At 35.8% G+C, this 20,602-nt stretch overlaps 2 protein-coding genes and 1 pseudogene across 3 annotated transcripts; all 3 read left to right on the top strand.

The window, feature by feature from the left end:
• Positions 1–1,352: 1,352 nt before the first annotated feature.
• On the top strand, positions 1,353–9,434 carry LOC117925530 (annotated as a pseudogene).
• Positions 9,435–12,597: 3,163 nt separating this feature from the next.
• On the top strand, positions 12,598–14,768 carry LOC117925557 (senescence/dehydration-associated protein At4g35985, chloroplastic-like). Its single transcript, XM_034844601.1, has 5 exons — positions 12,598–13,189; positions 13,684–13,811; positions 13,926–14,092; positions 14,225–14,309; positions 14,447–14,768. Exons 1-5 carry the CDS (start codon positions 12,599–12,601, stop codon positions 14,613–14,615), a joined length of 1,140 nt encoding a protein of 379 aa, XP_034700492.1. The 5' UTR covers position 12,598; the 3' UTR covers positions 14,616–14,768.
• A 101-nt stretch (positions 14,769–14,869) lies between these two features.
• Positions 14,870–20,602, top strand: LOC117925556 (uncharacterized protein C3F10.06c). 2 transcript variants are annotated; one of them, XM_034844598.1, is made up of 7 exons: positions 14,870–15,431; positions 15,714–15,871; positions 16,462–17,146; positions 17,700–17,800; positions 17,910–18,018; positions 19,382–19,441; positions 19,873–20,602. In XM_034844598.1, the coding sequence occupies exons 1-7, from the start codon at positions 15,152–15,154 to the stop codon at positions 20,040–20,042; spliced, it is 1,563 nt and encodes a 520-aa protein (XP_034700489.1). In that variant the 5' UTR covers positions 14,870–15,151; the 3' UTR covers positions 20,043–20,602. The 2 variants fall into 2 exon arrangements, with proteins under 2 accessions (XP_034700489.1, XP_034700491.1); XM_034844600.1 differs by lacking the exons at positions 19,382–19,441; positions 19,873–20,602 and adding an exon at positions 19,204–19,375.

The following is a 20,602-nucleotide window of genomic DNA, read 5'->3' as shown; positions in this document are numbered from 1 at the left end:
AATTATTACATTATTTTATCATTTAATAAAAATACATTGAGTGTTGGTTTTTAGGTAATAAAATGCTAAAAATATGAATGATTGAGTTTGTATTTAAAATTAAGTGTTTGGAAGTATTTTTAAGACAAAAATAATGATGATTTTGAAAATTTTAAATCTAAATTCTTGTATTGTGCTCAATTAAAAGATTATTATTTTTTAAAAATATATAAAATAGAGATAAATTATATTGGATTATTTGTTTGATTGAAATGATAGTTAGTTTCCATATTGAATTATGAATAAATAGAAAAAAAAAAAGTTAATATTATTTTCCATTTAAAATTGTATTTTAAATGTTCTTATTTTATTAAATAAGGATGGAGTCATCGAAAAACCAAATTTGGATATGATTTTGATTATTTATGACACTTATCCTTATTCTATACACTTCATATTTTCCATTTCTAAACATATAAAATATTAATAATTTTTTTTAAAAAAAAAACACGATAACTTTTGAAAATTTTTAATGGTAAAAAAATTTAAAATTTGAGGTATAATTTTTTTTTTAATTCATAAACACTTTAAATAGCTTTTAAAAATCATTATCTTAAAAAGGTAGGTTTTAGTCTTATATAGAAATTATTATCATGAAATAAAGGGTATATCCAAAAGATAGATAACGTTTGTATATAAATTCAAAGAAGTGATTTAATAGTGGGTTTTAACTTTTAAATATATTATATGAAAAAAAGGATTTCTTTTTTGGAAATATTGTTTTAATTTTTTTTTAAATGTTCTAAATATTTTAAAAAGCTGCTACAGATTAAAAATGTTTTTATGAGAATCATTTTCAAATAAATTCGAAGTAAAATTTAAAAGGTTTTTTTATTAAATTGAAATTAAAATGTGTTAAATTATAATATTAAAAATTATCAAATTTGAATCAATTTTCAAATTAAATCAATCATTGTTATAATTAGTTTTTTGAAAATACGAGTCTAAAAAATTTAAAATTGATTTTCACATATCTATCAAAAGAAGAGCTTTCAAGAATTTTTAAAAGCATTTATAATGAAATCGCTAAAATTCTAAAATTATTTTATCAAAATCATTTTCAGATGAAATCGAAGTCAAATTTTAGGAAATTTATATTTAAAAATGGAGTGGAAACGTGTGATGTGTGGAATCATAATATTAAAAATTATCAAAATGGAATCAATATTCCAATCAAATCAAAGCTTGCCAGGGAAGGTTTGTGTTGTGTTTATAAATATATATGAAATTGAAACTCCTCCCTCTCATAATGGAAACAGGGGGGCGTGGGACCAGCAAAAAGTGAGGTGGAAATAGCCCACCCCCAGCGCAGAAAGGAGCTGTAATCAAAAGCGACACCAAGTGAAGATCCCAACCTAAGAGCGGCATCTTCTCCAAAAGATCCTTCACCTCTCCGCACGTGACACCTCACACGCTCCAATTTCTCAGACATTTACCTATAAATAACCACCGTTCCAACTGTCTCTTCTCTCTTCTCTCTCTTCTCACAATCCTCTCTCTTTCTCTCTCTAGCGGTAATAAGGAAAAAAACAAACGGATGGTGAATCTTTTACTGCAGTAAGAACGGAAAAGGGGAAAAAAAAAACCTGGGCTGTTCGAAATATAAAATTACGCGGTCTCTAGCATTTCGCCCTTTTCTCTCTCTCGCTCTGTTCCTTCTTTCCATGGTGATCTGAGGCGGAGGTAGAGAGGGACTGTAGTTGAATTCTAGGGTTTTGGTTTTTTTTTCCTTCCTTCTCTTCTTCTCTCTGCTCCCTCATTTGCCCTAGCGCGCAATGGGAGAGACGGTGTCGGCATTCGATTCGTATCTCTTCTCTGCCAGCAGAGCTTGTTGCAGTCCTCTCGCCATTTTTATCCAGATCCAGGTTCGTTTTTTGTGACTGTTTTTTCTTTGTTTTCGTGGTTTGGATCTGAGTTGTTTTGTTGTTCGGACAGTGGGAGAAGAAAAGAAACCCAAAATTTGAATCTCGGTTTTTAAATTTTTTTTGCAAGTGAGTGACCGGATTTGATTTCTTAATGATTGAGTGGTGATTCTCACACTGGAAAGTTTTGAGTTGTTGTTCTTGTTAGGTTTTTTTATTTTTATTTTTATTATTATTAGGTGACTTTTGAGTTTTCTGGATGTTAAAGGTGTTTGTTTTTTCAATCAGAATCGGGTTTAGGAGTTTAATTTATGATAACTTTTATGAAAAGAAAGTTTTGTGCGTGGATGATAATAAGGAGGTCGGTTGCTTGATTTTTGGTCAGAATCGCAGATGTCGGTACAGAGAACCAGTCTGAACGGGGTTCAATTTTGGGTTTGTGGACCTTATATCTTGGAATATATTGGATTCCTTAAGGTGGGGTTACGAGAGAATCATTAGGTAGTGAATGGATTTTATCTCTGTAAATTTGGCTGGCTTAGACAAATAAGACTCCTTTGGATATCTATTGGCTACTGCAGTTCGATTTTGGTTTCTTATCATGTGGAATTTTAGGGAGTGTACATCTCTACACTTGTAAGAAGAACACTGCACCATGTTCTTGTGTTCATTATCCGTTTGAGATGCCCCATTAGAGAGAGTTAAAAAAGAAGTTAAAATAACTGTTTACCCACCCTAGCATGGCCATTGGAAAATGCATGAAAGGTTTATGGTATGAGTAGCTTATCCATATTATCAAAAACTGGCGTATGCCACATTAGATAATTCAATGTGAACCTTGTGTGGTATCGTTGAGTGATTCGATTGGGAGCTATTTACGTAATGGATTTATTTTTGCTGCATATATGTACCTTGTCTGATAAGCATAATGCTAATTATAATAACACTATTTAATCAACAAAAAATTATAATCTTATATCAATCTTGGTTCATTGTGGGTTATATATATATATATATAATATTTGTTTACCTATCAAAAAAAAATATATGTAATATTTGTTTAAACATTGTGTGCTATGTTTTTGTGGCCCTTTAGGATAGTATTATCACAGTGTGGTCATGTATGAATCTGAGTTTTTCTTTGTGCCACAGGGATGCGTGATCTGCTTAACTCTTGCTCTTGGGTGGGCTCTTGCAGCTTATGTCAGGTACCAAGAATTGATGACCAGTATATCCAATAATAAAAAAAAGAATTGATGACCAGTATGGAAATAGCATGGCTTTTAGTCTATTATTCATTCTCTGTTATTTTGATACAGAAACTTACTTTTTTTTTATTTGAGATATCTTCAAATATTTTCTTCTTCCCACAGGAATAGAGAGATCAAGCGAATAAAGGATAATATGAAAGGTGGGAATAGCTTTGCATTTCTTTACCATGATATCAATGACCTTGAGCACTCTAATCAAGCTAAGCTTCCAAGAGTGTCAGTTGTTATGCCTTTAAAGGGATTTGGAGAACATAATCTACACAACTGGAGGAGTCAGGTGAGATTCTTATGGGATATACTCCTAGCAAGCATGCTTCCTTCATGCTGTTTTCACTGGAAACAGATAGAGAAATTGGATTCTTTCACCCACAACCCCCCTGCCATCCCTCTTTCTTCTGCTTTGTGCCTCTTTTTTTTTTTTTTTCATCAGCACTAATCTAGTTAGTAGCCACAAGGATGCTGGTTGCTTTCTTTGGGTTGACAGAAGTGTCAAATTTGTTTGAACTATTTTTTTGGAAGAATTGCCAATTTCAGTCATTATATATTGGAGTTCCAGATTTATCTCCATTTCTATTTTAAATGTATAGTTCTCTGTCATCAGTAAACACAGGTAAAGAATTCCATATTGGGGATCACTAGATGTTTGTGTGGTAGTAGTTTTTTGGATTACTATATGCTTGTTTTAACTGTTCTGAGTTTCTTGGAACTGATACTTTAGACATTTGGACTTTGTTCCTAAAATTTTATCAGCTAAAAATTTATAGTTATTTTTTACTTTTAAGTTTATTTATTAAGTTTTTCCATACTTTAGTTCCCATTAAATGCAGGAATTTCTATGTTCACAAATGTTCATTACAATTTGATTCATGAATTACTAAATGCAGGTCACATCTCTGTATGGTGGTCCTTTAGAATTCCTTTTTGTTGTGGAAAGTGCAGAAGACCCAGCTTACCACGCTGTGGCTCGGTTGAAATCAGATTTTAAGGCATGCATTTATTTTTCTACCATTTCATTTTGCTTTACAGAAAGAACTAGACTCCCTCTTATACACATTTTTATGTGATGGAGGCATTTATTTGATATTTTTTCATCATGTCTTCCTTCATTGACTTTTATGGTATGTCTAATGGTCACAGGATGATGTTGATATTAAGATTGTTGTGGCTGGTTTGTCAACAACTTGTAGTCAAAAAGTTCATAATCAGTTGGTATGTAATAAGCTTATTGCTTCCCTCACTCTGCTGAGAAATATGATTCACTGTCCATTTTATTTACCAAAATCCACCTATTTTACTTGTACACTCTAAATTGAACATAGTTTCTCATTTAGACTGGACAATCAGTTGTATTGATTCTCATGTAATGTATCTATGAGGCACCCAACACCTGCAGTCAATAGGAACTTGCACACACTCATATTTGTATACACCTGTTCCCTGTAATGGTTGAAGTATTTTTCTAGAATCATGTAGTTTTTTTGTGCTTTATCATGTATATTCTGGTTCTCTAATACAGGTTGGGGTGGATAGAATGCATAAAGGCAGCAAGTATGTATTTTTCCTGGATGATGATGTCAGGCTGCATCCTGGGACCATTGGGGCCCTCGTTGCTGAGATGGAAAAAAATCCTGAGGTGTATACATGCACATAAACTACCATGCCTTTTATCTATGTAACTTGCATTTTTATCTAATCTTGTTTGATATTTTTTCCCCTTTTGTGTGTTTTTTTTTTTATATGTGTACTTCTTATGATTTTGGTTGGCATTGATTGGAATTCTGGAATGCCCTTTTAATGGTCTGATTTTGTTGGAGACGTGCAGATATTTATTCAAACTGGATATCCTCTTGATTTGCCTTCTGGAAGTTTAGGAAGTTACTGCATTTACGAATATCATATGGTATGCCACCATCTAGGCCTTAAACTTTCTTTTATTCATACACATATTACATGCTTTTAACTATAAATAAAGTTTTTGTTTCTTTCATTTCCAACCTGCTGATGTGATGTATTAAGGGAATTGAGTCTATTCATGATGATTGTTCTTGTGGTTATGTGCTATGTTCTAAAGAATATTTGGAAGAAAAATTATTTCTCTCATGGATTCCATATAGCAAGAAAACAACAAAATGTTTTTTTTGACAGGCAAATGCAGATTAATGTTAAAAATGCATAACAAAAAGAGTGTGCAACCTAAGCATACAGAGGCATGCTGTTTACAAAGGGCACCCCAAGGCAGAAAAAAGAAGGAAAAGCCAGAAATACTAGCATGGCCCTATGTAATGAATTCTAATGAAGACAAACAACCATTTCTCTGAAATTTTCTTAAACCACAAAACAGGGACTTAATAAAAGTCTGTTTTAGCATTGAATCCTGAAGCATGAACTAGAGCCAACTCTTATGACACAAGTCTTGGATTTTAAAGTATTATTAGCTGTTCCAGCTTTTGGCCAACCCCAAGTAGTTCTGGATAAACCTTTGTTGAGTTATTTTCAGTTTGATTGTTGATAAAAAAACTTGGAACTTGTGGCTGTACATATTGGTGATAGATCCTTCAATTCCTGAATAGATTGATTTGTACCTATTAGAGAAAACGTCTAGATTGATTTTTTTTGTCTTTTCTGATTTACAGCCTTGTTCGATGGGTTTCGCTACAGGTGGAAAAACATTCTTTTTGTGGGAGGGTGTATGATGGCAAGTAGCTGTTGCTTATCCCTTTCTGAGTGGCACATGCATGAACTATGAAATAATGTTTTCTGATTGTTATAAATTATTTTCAGATGCATGCGGATGATTTCAGAAATGATAATTATGGAGTGGTTTCGGGACTTCGAGATGGTGGATACTCTGATGACATGACTCTTGCAGCAATTGCTGGTAATGCATTGATCTACCTTATCTTCTTTGCCAGCTGATTTCCATCAACTTGAAGTGTAATATTTTGAACTACGATAGGTTGTCACATTTATTGAACCAGTTTATCTGTGGACCTTTATTTCTGCCTGTTTGATGTTATGTGTTTGACCAATAAAATGCTGGTTAACTTTGTCTACTTTTTACTTTTAACTCTGAGAGAACCAAACTCTAACCTTCTTTATGCAGTGTCATTTGACACAAGCAACTTCAGGACAATGTGAATTTATGCTTGTTTGGTTATTATACATCTACATATGTAGCTCTTTTCTTCTTGGAATGACAAACTCTTTTATATTTAACGTCACTTGAGATTGTCATTGAATAGTTGATGGCTGTATAGTAATTAAGATATGGTACATACTGGATATTGTTAGGTGTAGTTACATAACAGTCCTGTGTTGACCCCTTTTTTGGATGGCTCAAGGTTTTGTCAAGTTTTCTTTTCTTTGGTTAATTGATGGCTTTTCATAGTCTATTTCCTTATTGAGATGGTGGTTGCTAATGTCATTGTGTCTTTACAGGGAATCATAAGAGGCTGATTACATCTCCGCCAGTTGCTGTCTTTCCTCACCCCCTTGCAAGTGATCTTAGTTTTCCAAGGTTTTTGATGTTCCCTTTTCAAAATTTGTTTTTTCACATGGTATTCCTTATTGATCTTTTCCCTTTTTGACTTGTGTAGATACTGGAATTACTTGAGGAAGCAAACATTTGTTCTTGAATCATACATTTCGAAGGTTAACTGGATTATGAATCGTGCATTATTTTCTTCCCACTGCTATCTATCGTGGGGATTTGTAGCACCCTACTTGATGGCTATAATTCACATTGCAGCAGCACTACGAGTTGCTTCTAAAGAGTACTCGCCTGAGGAAACAACCTTTGCTTCTGGTGGTGAGCACACTGCTTTTCCCTTTTAGGTAGGTTGTAAGTGTTTATTCAGATGAAATCATTGTGCGGGATCCTGATACAGGACAATGTTTACTGTCCAACCTTTTTCAATGCTAAAAATTAAATATTGTATTGAATAGCAGAGCCTCCAAAACTTAAGTCAGAATATTTAAACAAAATGTGATGATTTTTTTTTTTCTTGATTATAGAAACCCTCCCTTGTGTGATCTTTTGTCAGTTCATTCGAGGTGCTTTCTAATTTATTTACATTGGGTCGTGTGGGAGGTCAGGTTGGTTGGTGGCATTTGCCTAACTGGGAATTTAGTAACAAACAACCACTTCCAATGTGAATGTTTGTCTACATTATTTTAACTTTCTGAATTGTATATAACAATTTCTCTTACGAAGAGTATGTATGCATTAGGAAAGCACAAGCTAGAGAAGTCAACTGTTGATCTTATGCAATAACATTTTTGTTCTTACAGTTTTATAAACTTATTTCAATCAGGGTTGTTGCTGGTTAGCTCCCTTGCTATATGCACTATTGTAGAACTTCTGTCAATGTGGAACTTGACAAGGATAGAAGTTCAACTATGCAACATGTTATCTCCTGAGGCAACCCCACTGTCACTTGCGTCGTATAACTGGGCCTTGTAAGTATCACTACTATTCCTCATAAAGTAGAAAGACGATGCTCTTTATTCCAGATGCACCATTTAGTCATTTGAGAGTTTGCAGGACTTTCTGTAAATACTCCAACATGTTATAGTATCCTTTAGTAATATTTTATATTATATAATACTTTTAAATAGCCTCTTACAATTGTTGAATTCTGATTCTTCATTCTTATAAGCATATGTGAATTGACTCTTGAAATGTAAAGTTGAAGAGAGTAAAAGAAATGTTGGATATGTACTCCATGAATTGAAGCTAGAATTCAATGTTCAAAGTGCCATTCATGATTCATCTTTTGATTTGACTAACATGATCATCTATCAGTTGGTGTGGCTAAGGATGGAGTTGAACAGATACTGGGAAAATTTAAGTGTGAATTGGGAAAATAAAAGATGGAATGCTTTGTTAAGAAATATAATAAAAACTGGCAGGCATTTGAAAAATAGGTTAAGATTATAAATGATACCTGTATGTCATTCAATTTAGTAGAAGCTTGGGTTGTTAATATCATGATGATGCTGTTCAATAATTACTAATGTAAATAAATTGGTACTCAATTTGAGCAGGTGTTTATTGCATTGCTGGTGGATAATTTTTTGTACCCTGTTTCTGCATTCCGTTCACATTTGACTCAATCTATCAATTGGTCTGGTATCAGATACCACTTGAAAGATGGGAAGATAAGCAAGGTATGTTGACAGAGGCCTTGAAATCCTAAAAATTCAATTTTAGCTTGATATTTTTCCTTTGAAATGATATTTTAATCATTGCCACGGTTGAGGATTCTATGCATTAAATTCCAGTTCTTGATGATGACTGGCAAGAATATTTTATTTGCTTTTTCTTTTTAATAAATAAATAAGGATTTAGGGTGTGGTAATGGACAAAACAGCCTTCTATATTAAAAATTTTAGTTAATTCTGTTCTTTGGTGGGGGTGGGAGCAAGCTAGGCAATTGTTTTAGAACTTTTGGTTCTGTTGGAAGAATCGAAGATGTAGCTTCTAGTTTGTTGCATATGTTATTATGAAATCAAAACCACTAAAACAAAAAATTTATTGGTGATAAAACATAATGAGCCCTTTCATGTTTCACTACTTTTTGAATATCAGTCATTTCTCGCAGAAGGAAAAAAAAAAAAAATTAGAAATAAGCAATAAAACAAATCATAATTAGCCAGCTTTTTGTTTCACTTCTTCACCATTTATGTGATGCAGATTGACAGAGGCAAAGATATTGGTTCCAACTACACTGACCTGGGAGGAAAGCATTTATATGGTAAGAAAGGTGCCCCAACAAAAGTGTCATTCCTAAGCTCTTTGGCAAGAAGTTTGCAACAGTGGCACCAGCCCAAGAAATTCGATGTCTAGCAATGTATCCTACAAACAAGAAATTGTGATAATTTTATCTTCTTGGCCAGATGTGATGATCAGTAATGACAGCTTCAAGGGTAAAACTTTTGGCAGATCGCTTGGTCTTGCCTGGTCATCCTGGATTACATGCCCAATCCTTTATGGCATTGATAGATTTCAATATTCTAGGATCTGTCTCATTTTTTTTTTTTAATTCTTATTCGATCGATTTGATTCTTCAGCCCCACCCTACATGTATGGGCTGATTTTGTAATTTGTGCCTGTCATGTTCTTCTGTAATTCCTTAAATTCTTATAGGGGATTTAAATGCCAATGTAGACATTGAATTTGTGGAATTCCTGCTCTCTTGGAATCTGACTTAAGATTTCAGTTGTATCAATCCTGTAATTTTAGGCTTTCTGTTTTGTCTCATTTTCTCTCTACCCCTACAATGGATGGTATTTATGATAGGGTTGAATGTACCAAATCTGCCCCCCAAAAAAGGGCAAATAAAAAGATGTTAAATCATTTTATCAAGGGTATTTTTAGTTCCCCATGGTTATAATTAGTAGTAATTTTATTTAGAGTTTAGAAAGTTTTAGAATTTTTTTAAAGAGAAGTTTTCAAGCTTTTTATTTTTAAATCATTTTTTAAGTTTTGATCTTAAACCCTCAGACTTTACAATTCTTTATTAGAAACTCTTATTACAATATTTTTCTATAAAATCTAGGTTTCTAATTAAAAAACAAAGGTCTCTGTTTTTTAATTTTTGTAGAAAAGTCTAATAAGTTACCATAGTTTATATTCCTATTTTCATGGTTTTATTTAGGCTTTTAGGGTTTTCTGAAACCCATGAATAAGTTTAATAGTTGTGAAATTCCACTGTCTTACTTTTATCCCATCCGAAAGAATCAAATTTATTATTAGATTATATCAAAATCAATATTAGAAGTGTTTTAGTATACTAAAATATAGTTTAAATTTATTTTGATAGTAAATTGAGCCTTTTTTTTTTTACTCCAAAATTCATTACAATATTTTGGGGAATGCTATTATTAGGGATATCACTTGGGAGGGTCACCTTGGTCTAATCTAAACCTAATTTTATATTTGGATGGATTAAACAATCATTTTTAATACTTAGATTGAGTTTGTATTAATATTTTTCAATTTAAACTTATTTCAAATTGGCTTGAGCAAAGTCCCAAGTAACCCGATACTAATTTCAACCCGATTAAATATTTTTATAACATTTATAATTTATATTATCATATATAATAATAATAATACATTAATAATATATATATATATATATATATATATATATATATATATATATAATATATATATATATATATATATATATATATATATATATATTTTAAATTTCTAAGGAAACTGATTTATTTTTACCTTGTTAGAAACATGGATATATTGTTTATTTATTTTGTTATTATTTTAAAATATTATCTTACTTACAATTCAAATTTCAGTATAAATATAAAAGAAAGGTTTTTAAAAAGGATAATTTTATTCATATGAAGTTTTGGCTAAATACATTTAGTTTGGTAGGTTTGAGATTTTATTATATACTAGTTTTTTATTTTTAGTGTGAGGGGAGGTGATTCAAAATTAAAAAAATAATAATAATTACAAAAATATTTGATAAAATTTCAAATTAATAGTGACAAGTTTGTTATCCCTTACCTAGATCCTAGGGATTGAAACCAAGCTCACCTGATTTGATGGTAGGTGTCACACCCTCGATTTTGGCCTAAATTTTTCACCTTGGATGTGCGGTGCTAAGGACCGTTCCTTAGCCAACCTTCCTTCCCAGCACGCTTTGAGAACCAAAGCAACACCAAGCAAACAGATAAGGAACTAGGCAACAGCAAATAAACCAAAACAGGGACAACAGAGATATGGGAACCTTCCCAACTTGTATTAACTCTCAACTACAAGATTACAAAACCGTTCTCCCTGAGTCAGAGAGCAAGCTTACACTCCTAAGCTTTCAGAGAACCCTAACTCACAATTCTCTCCCCCTCTCTGCCCGTCTCAAGGATGCAGGTGCCCTTTTAAAAGAGACACGGCTGCAGTTACAATTCGAATTTCAAAAATTCAAGCATGGAGCCAATTTGGGTGGTTATGCAACTGGCTGGAACCGCCCTCAACTGCCTTGCATCACCACCCACTCTCCAGGTCATGGCCTGCTCGTGGACCACCTCCATGCATCAAGCCTTCAGCACCTCAGCCAACTGCTGCATGTTGACCTGGTCCCCTGTTGCTCCAGCTAGCTGTCACTGACTAGCTGACCAGCTACCTTGTCTTGAGCCCATCTTCTCAACTGCTGGTGAGTCCTCCTAACAAGCTGCTGCCTTCCCCCAAAGGTGCTGCTTGTGACCGAGTGCTTCACCAACGTCCCTTGATCATGGCTCTTTGAACTCGGCAGCATGCGCGAACCAGCTTGACCAGGTCTGGTGCTTCAATGCAACGAGCCATGGCATTGCGCCCATGGCTGATCCCGTCTTGGTGCATAGGGCATTGCGCCCCTGTGCTGTGAGTTGGCATGTCATGTTGCGAGTCAGCTGCTGCCCCACTAGACCATGGCGTTGCGCCCATGGCTTGCTCAGCTGGCTCACCGCACAAGGATTAGGCGCCCTCGTGCCTGCGCGGGGAGGAGGTAGGCTGCACTTGGCCCCGTGCAGTTGCGGCCACGGGATGCACCCTCACATGTCGTTGAGCCCATGTGGGTGTGCGCTCGAGTGCCTTCCGTGTGTCCTAGGCACGCCCAAGGCCGTGCCATGGTGCCCCCTTGGTGCGCTCAAGATCCCCCTCGGCGCCCCCTTGAGTCACCTACCCCCCCCTTAAAGAGCAATATGGGCCGTTTTCAAAGTTTCTCCAGGAGACATCAAAATGTCTGAGGAGACATAATGGAATTATTTAATAAATAAAATAATTTCCAATATTAACCCTCGACCCCCATCTGCACTCACTTCGTAGCCCACAAGTGTCTGGTGCGCGCCTGGCTCGCCCTTGGTGCGCGCGCGGTGCGCGTCTGGCTCGCCCACGGTGCGCGCTCGGTGCGCGTCTGGCTCGCCCGCGGTGCGCGCGTGGTGCACGTCTGACTCGCCCGCGGTGCGCGCGCGGTGCACGTCTGGCTCGCCCGCGGTGCGCGCGCGGTGCACGTCTGGCTCGCCCGCGGTGCGCGTCTGGCTCGCCCGTGGTGCGCGCGCGGTGCGTGTCTGACTTGACTTCTGCCTTCTCACTTATCTTCTAGGGTTTGAACCACTAACCCTCCAGACCCTCCTTGCTTCCCTGTCCAGGTTCTCATGGTGCAAGGCCTACCCATGAGCCTTTTCCTCCCTATTCGGGTCAAGTGGCTAAGGGGCTGACAGTAGGCCACTTTGAAATTTTGATAAAGGGGGAGGAGTTTATTAGAGCTATGAGGTGTTCACAGTCTGTCAAACACTCATAAAGTCACATTACCCTCAAGTGAAAAATTATTCTCTAGGAATAGAATAAAGTTGATTCCACCTCTCCCTTCCTTTATATAACAATCAGTTGCCCAAACACAGAGAGCAAAAACAATAGAAATGGGCTGTTTTGGACAAAAGAAGTTTAAAACCCCATCTCCTCCCCAAACCTCTGACTATGAAGAAGCTGCTTTTTCAGCCAACCAAGGGAACCTGGAACCCAAGAGTCTCAAGCAAGAACTTCTGCTACAAATTCCTGCATGTACTGTCCATCTTATGGAGGAAGGAGAAGCTGTGGAACTTGCCAATGGTGAGTTCACACTTCTCAGGATCTCTGATGAGAATGTTTTTCTTGCTACCATCATCAAGGTTGGGGATGATCTTCAGTGGCCTCTAACTAAGGATGAACCAGTAGTGAAGCTTGATTCTCTTCACTATCTCTTCTCCCTGCCGATGAAGGATGGTGATCCTCTGAGCTATGGAGTGACTTTCTCAGAACAGCATGGTGGCAATCTGGGCTTGCTGGATTCTTTCCTGAAGGAACACTCTTGCTTTTCGGGTTTGTCATCAGCTCGAAACAAAGGTGTTGACTGGAAGGAGTATGCCCCGAGGATTGAAGACTATAATGGAGTTCTGGCCAAGGCAATTGGAGGAGGTACTGGTCAGATTGTCAAGGGGATCTTCAAATGTAGCAATGCTTACACCAACCAGGTTTGTTTTTAGTTATTTTAACAATGGGTGAGGAATCAAACTCAGTTTTTTCTTGACTTGATGGTGGAAAAAACTATAAATGAAACTGATAATGTAACGGTCCATTCTCAACCGAGTAGATGTTGGCCTCAAAGGACCCTCAGGATCCTCTTAACTCTGTAACTATTACAGTCCTTTGAGTTCAGAGCGAACAATATTTACATTACTAGGAGAATAATATTTACATGACTAGGAGAGGGTATCAAACATACAATGACATGGAAATTAATCCGAGGTTCTAGACTCTAGCCACTACACCTTTATCTTGAGATTCTTCATCAGGAATAGAATAAAGTTGCAATACAAGGATTGCAGTCAATCACAGCACAGCATCATCTGTAAACTAGTCTCCTTTTCATCTTTTTCTTTGGTGCCTTGTACCTTTTTCATGTTATACTGTATGCAATAATTCACCTTGTGTGGTTTTCTCAATCTAAAAACTGGGGGCAAAGCAGGTTCAAAAAGGAGGAGAAATGATATTAACCAAAGCTGCAGAGGAGAAAAATGGTGCCACAGCAAGGGAGAATAAAAACAAAGGTGTGGGAACCACAAAGAAGAGTGGAGCCCATAAAAGCTTGAAACGGTACTCGATAATAAGACTTATCTTTTCCTTAAGAATATTATGGAAATATAGACATACTCTTTCCCCTAAAGTCAAAGAAAATTATTGTTGCTTTTACTGTTGTTTATGTCACAGTGTGAGAAAACTGTCCAAGATGACAGAAAAGATCAGCAAAGCTATGCTGGATGGGGTTGGTCTCGCCACTGGTTCAGTGATGGCCCCCTTGGTCAAGTCCCAGACAGGAAAGGCCTTTCTAGCCATGGTTCCTGGAGAGGTCCTTTTGGCTTCACTTGATGCAGTCAGTAAGTAAAGCCAACTCTTAAATATGTGAAGCTCCCTCCCTCCCTCTCTCTCTCTCTCTCTCTTTTCATACCTTTTTTATTATTGAATTGAAAGAAGATGAACTGACCACATTTCCCCTTTTGATCCCACAGACACTGTTCTAGATGCAGCAGAAGTAGCTGAAAAACAAGCTTTTTCTGCCACCTCTGGTGCTGCCACCAGAATGGTCAGTAAGAGGTAAAGACCCCAAAAAACACAAACACTCTCTGGACTATACAAATCAAAGCATTTATTCCAGTGTCAGTATATTCTCAGTCTCAGTTTTGGTTTTGGTCTTTGCTCTTGGTTTTTTAACTGATCATGCTTGATGACAGATTTGGGGAGAGTGCAGGGGAGGCAACAGAAGATGCATTTGCAACAGTGGGGCATTGTGCTGGCACAGTTTGGAATATCTTCAAGATAAGAAAAGCCATCAACCCAGCATCATCTGTTACTTCAGGGGTATTGAAGAATGCAGCAAAGAATAGAAAAAGAAATTCTTAAGGGCTTTTGTAACAGATTAGTTAAAAAACTGTGATCATCTCTCCATTTCATCTGTTTCTAGTATTTCTAATGGTTCTCTGCATCATCAAGACCTGCAACTTTTATGTCACTGCCATGGAATTGAATTGAATTGAATCAACTCACTCTGCTTCACATTTAATTTCTTTGGATATCTTAAATTTTCTTCACTACCAAACAGAGAATCCTGGTATCTTTGAAAGAGCAAAATATTAATATAAAACACCAAACAAAAATAGAAACTAATTTTTTAAAAATAAAAAATTACACCAAAATTGAATCCTCAGTATGAAGTTCAGATTTTCTAAAACCCAAAGGCGTAGCAAATTCTTAAGCGACCGTCTTTGAAATTGTTTTCCAAACCCAACTTTGTTGTTTTCAAATTTCCGAATTTTCCCGGAAAAAAAAAAAGAGAAGAGAATAAAATAAAATACATGTAGTATCCGTTATTACCAAACAGACCCAAACTCAGCCCTAGAAGAAAGCAGAGAGCAGAGAAAGGAAAAAGGAGAGAGACCATGGAAGAAGAGAGACTAAGCATATACAGAGTATCGAGAAGCATAAAGCGGAAAGAGAACAGTCTCTACAACGCCCTACGGTCCATCTACGAGGACTCCATCTTCGTCGGGGAGATCTCTCAGCTCTGGCCTCAACTGCCCCTTCTCGCTAATCTCCGTTGTGGCCTCTGGTACTCCCCCAATTTCCAATACACCTGCTACTTCAAATCCACCGATGGTCATACCAACAACTGCTCTTTCAACACTTCTCGCCTAAACTTCCACGTTGCCCTACTCGCTGGTTTGTTTCCCACTAAACCATCCTGAAAAGATTGCAACTTTTTCCTGTTTGGCTGCTGGGAAAACGTGAGAAAGGAAAATAATTAAAATTAAAGTTTTGGGTTTTGCATTTTTCCTTGTTTGGGATAGGGGAAAATGAAAGACCCTTTTTAACTCAACAGGGGTTTATTGAACGTATGATTTAAAATTTTGTTTATTCTCCAGTTTTCTCAGTAGAGGCGGATGGTTATGGTTTGTGATTTGATATGTTTCAATTCTGATTTTCCTTGTTTATAATGGGTAGGACAGAGGGGAGGGTGCATTATTGTGGATTCCACAAGGAGAGGGAAGCGGTTTCCTGATAGCTTGACGAAAACCATACCAATTTGGACTTGTGTTTTGAATCGGGCTATTTTCAATTATTTGAACAGAATTGGAGAAAGCGGTTCTGGTTTTGATGCTGTAAGTAATGATAATGCTTGTTTTGTGGTTTAATTATCAAATACAGTTCGTTACAGTCCTCTTTTGACACTTTGATTGAAAGTTTTGAGCAGAAAGCAAAAATGGACGAATATTATGTTATGTAAGAAATATAGTTGAGTGAAACAATATTCTTAAGGTGTTTGTTTTTTGGCTGAATAGAAAAAGCCAAATATTTTCTATTCAGCCAAAAAACAAACACCACCTAGTCAACAAGGCCCTCTATTCTGAGAGCACCTTCCTTTGTTTTATGAGCTCATAGTTGGAAAAGACACAACTTTTGAGTTCTTTTTGAACTTATACATGTAATTCATACACTTTGGCATGGTACGTTTGGTCCTAATAGTCTTGCTTGTATGAAACACATCTCTGGAATCCAGTCTTTGTGTTGTAACTTTCAGTGTTCTTCATAATTATGAGTTCAATGCAAATTGCTTTAGAAAATGCTTTTCTCATAAGATTTAATAAAATATTCCGTGTTTCTCAAATGTCAGTATCTTTGGATCTATGTTGACCAGAATTCTTGAACATGTTTAAAGATTTCTTGGTTTTGTGGTCATTCATTATAACAGGATTCAAGTAGTTATAATAGAAATGGTGAAAATACAAGGCATATCTCTCATGATTGGGATTGTTCCTTGCACCTACCACTGTGGGTTTCAAAAACAGAGAAAGCAGCCATTGAGGACCGCATAGAAGAATGGACCAAAGAGTTGGAAGCTAGCGGAGCTGATATTGCATCTCTTGCATTGTCTTTGAAAAAGCCCTTACGCCCCCTATGGATTTCTCAAAAGACTGTCATCTGGTTAAATGAAGTTCCTGATTGTGATTCTTGGGGTTTCACTCCCATGATACTTGTATCTGCATCTTCCTCAACCGGCATTTTCCAGAATAGGACTACCTCAGAGTTTAGCTGGAAGTATATACCTGGGGCTGGAGATGATGAAGAAAGCTGGGCAAGGGGTTTATCACCTAAAGTTTTCTGGAATCACGCCAGTGAGCTTATAAACTCGGGGCCTGATTTGTGTAACCAGAAGGTAGCTACTATTGTTGAAAATGACAGAGTATATCGTGCTCATAGGGGACAGAATACTCCTCAAGTCACTGTCAAGCTTTCAAAGTTAGCAAGCACTGGCCGTCTTTCTGAACAAGAACCACCATTATACTTTGATATTTCAAACATGAACTCTGCCCATGAAGATTGCATAATATCTTGGCTGGGTTCAACTAACCTTGCTGTGGGCATAGCTCAGTTTGGTAAGCTGATTTAGGCGTTTCCCTGTTATTTCTTTATAAATTGTGGATGTTTTTCTTGTGGGGTAGAGCATCAATGCAGGGAAAAGTATTATTGGTTTTTTTCAATTCCCTTAGTTCTTTCTAGAAAGATTTCCAAGAAAAAATTCCACAGGAGAAGCTTGATTACATTAGCAATCTAATGGCATGTTATTTTCACTACAATGTATTAGGCTTAAAGTGAAAAGCTATTGCTAAAATAGGCATGCGATGAAGTGTTCATTGTGGAGTTGGTGCTGACATGGCATGTAGGCAACAGGATTAACATGGCATTTTAGAGTCCCGATTGACTTCCAACTCTCAAATTATTTCCTTCCCATAGAATATAAATGTAGGAATCCATTCATCTGCTCATTTGTTTTATGAATGACATTATTCTTCTTGTATGTTCATTCATCATTTAGTGAACTTGCTTTGTTGTCTCTCTTGCTTTTGTTGGCCACATAGTTTGACCATTAATTCATTTTCTATTCTCTTCTACATTTCTCATCCTTTCAGTTGGTATTCCTTAGTGCAGGCACAAATGTTCCTAAGGTTGATTGTATATTGAACTGTCATCCGGAGTTGGTCTCTGCTTGTCTTCCGAATGCTATAGCATATCTGCATCTTCCTATTGTGGTGTGTATGAAAGGAAATTGAATTTCTATTAGTGGTTTGATTGGTTCATATGTACAACTTCTTAGCTCTTTCATTTTGATATTTGTTTCACTTAATTTTCTTTGGCCAGAACTCAAAATTGGACCGGTTTTCCTTGCTAAGCAACCTCCCTTCTGCATTCAACTTTGCAAAGTCGAACCTAAGCAAGGGGAAGAGTCTTTTAGTGTGCTGTCATAATGGTAAGGGGTAGCAATCTTGAATTTCACTTTTTAATAGAGTTATTATCTATAATAGTTTTGTATTTTACAAGCATTTGGACATTCCTTGGATAATAAAATCATTTATTCCATGTTACCTGGGCTTTGAATTAAGTGTATTTTGTTTTTATTTTTTATTTCTTAGCGTTTGAATTAGTCTACTATTCACTTGTTTTATGATAGCTTCATTCTTGAGAAATTGTGCTTTTTAAAGCTATGAAAGATGAAAAGGTATAGTTTCATTTCCATGAGATGCTCAAATGCCCCTTGAATGCATGCCGAGTATTCATTTATTTATTTTTTATGCCAAGATAAGAAGGAAAATGAATATAAGGAAACTACAAGAAAGGATGAAAATGTTGAATATTCGTGGAATACCAATGGTTGGATTTTATGAAAATCTTGGATAAAAATAACTGGGAAAAAGTTTAATGGGATGGAAATTACTCAAAGCTCATAAAAATATTAGGAAAAACTCTAAAAAACTCTAAAATAAACAATAATACACATGTTGAAGTGTTTTTATTTTATTTTAAAAAAGAATATAGGTATGTATGACGAGGCAAATAATATGCAATACTTGAAAATGCATTTAATGCTAAAATTATGATCAATATAGTTTGAATGTATTTGAACATATAAAAGAAATGATGATATATGTATGATTATTCTTATTTTTTTCCTTTTGCTTTGATAGTTTTTAAAAGTGTTTATAATTTTATTTACAATTTTATGTTTCTCTTGTATTTAACTACTATACAAAAAACATATAAGAAATCTCATTGAAAATATTTTCATGATAATTTTTATATTTCCAACAAGCAATTTAATAGGATTTGAAAAAAAGATTATTAAATTTATTGATTTGTTATTTTGTAGTATAAAAAGATTTATTTTTAACATTTGATTTCCTGTGTGGATTTAAAATTAGTATTTTAGAGGAGATAAAATGAGGGTTATATAGTTTTTGTGCTAACAATATATGAATGAAAATCGGCTTGGTGGTTAAGTCCTCATACCCTTTTAGTGGAGGCTATGATCGAGTCCTCCTTGGTGCAATTTTGTTTAAGCAGCCGATCAAATTGCCAAAATAATGGTCATTTGTTGTGATATTTTGACAATCTTCTTACCACATGATATTTTATTGATTTTTTTGCCAATTTTCAGTGATTTTTCACCAAAATCGTTGAAAGTCGCCTGGTTGAGTTTCTGCCACTGTTTTCATTTCAATGGTCATCAGAATCTGACATTTCAGCTGGAATTTCTCTGAAATTTGGCAATTTTTTAATCCCTGGGTACAAGTTACATCCAAAGGAAGCTAATATATCTTTATTTCTATTTCCAGGTGAAGATATTAGTATATGTGTATGTCTAGCAATCTTGACATCATTGTTCAATGATGAAGGTATTTATCTGCCACTTCTCCATATTTCTGTCACTTCTTCAAGCTTTAAATATGATGTACATTTAGAGCTAAAATTTTGATGTGTCATAGACTCGTTTCTGATGGCCCAGGACAAAGAAGGGACAAATAGAAAAATTTATTATTATTATGATTTTTTTGCTTTTGGGGCGTGTATAGGGCAAATGTTGCTGCTTTGGTTATATAACTTAAGATTTTCCTTTGTTGTTTTCCCAACGGCCACATAACAAAAATATTGTTAAAAACTTTTGGACTTTAACCAATGTTAGCTGACGTTTTAACTGCTATCCATGTCGGTTTGTTGTTTGCATTGATCTTGCTTGCTTCTTCTATGTAATCATGAAAACAGAAACTACAATGTTTCTCCCCTTCTGTGTTCTGGAGTTCTCTTTAATATTTCAAACTTTGACTAGGTACTTTTGATGATGGGAAGTCCTTCAATGAAACATGTATTACCAAGTGGGAGATGAGAAGACGACTCGTATTTATCTGCAAATATGCAGTAAATGCCCGACCATCTAGAGGAAATCTGAAGCAGGTCTTTAGTTTTCTTAGTGGTGGAAGAGTCAGTTCTGTTTCATGAGAAGCCTTTTGATTCTACTCCTGTAGGACATGTTGGCAACAAAAACCACAAGACCTCTGCAGAATTGATGGAAGTAGCTGCCTGGGAAAATCCATGGATGATTTACAATGAAGTCTTTGCAACTCTATTTCATCAGCTCTCCTGAGAAATAAAAAACAAAGAAATTACTTTCAACGTGAAAATATTTTATATCTGGAGCTCCCCTTACCTTTTTCATGTGCCATTACACTACCTTGAGAGCACATTGGAGTTGCATTGTTGGACAAGAGGCCAAATTATCCATGTTGTACCACTTCTCTTCAAAGTGTCTTCCATCATACATTCTACAGCCACAGCTGCATTCCTTAAAGCTCTGTGGACCTCTTCCCAGCCCTAGTTTGGCATTTTGTTCAAAGCCAAGATTTTCAGGTTTCATTTGGGTGTTGTTTTAATTTCAATGTAATTTCATCAGGGCCAGAAACCTACCATATCTGGCATCCACTTTCTCTTAACAGGATGATTGATTAACAAGGTTTTCCTTTATTGTGCAATGGGAAACTGACTGTCCTTTCTTGTTATGG

The sequence above is a fragment of the Vitis riparia genome, chromosome 11 (genome assembly GCF_004353265.1).
Source record: "Vitis riparia cultivar Riparia Gloire de Montpellier isolate 1030 chromosome 11, EGFV_Vit.rip_1.0, whole genome shotgun sequence".
Taxonomy (NCBI): Eukaryota; Viridiplantae; Streptophyta; class Magnoliopsida; order Vitales; family Vitaceae; genus Vitis; species Vitis riparia.
Note: the sequence above shows the minus strand (reverse complement) of the source record. Positions and strands in the feature narration are given on the sequence as shown.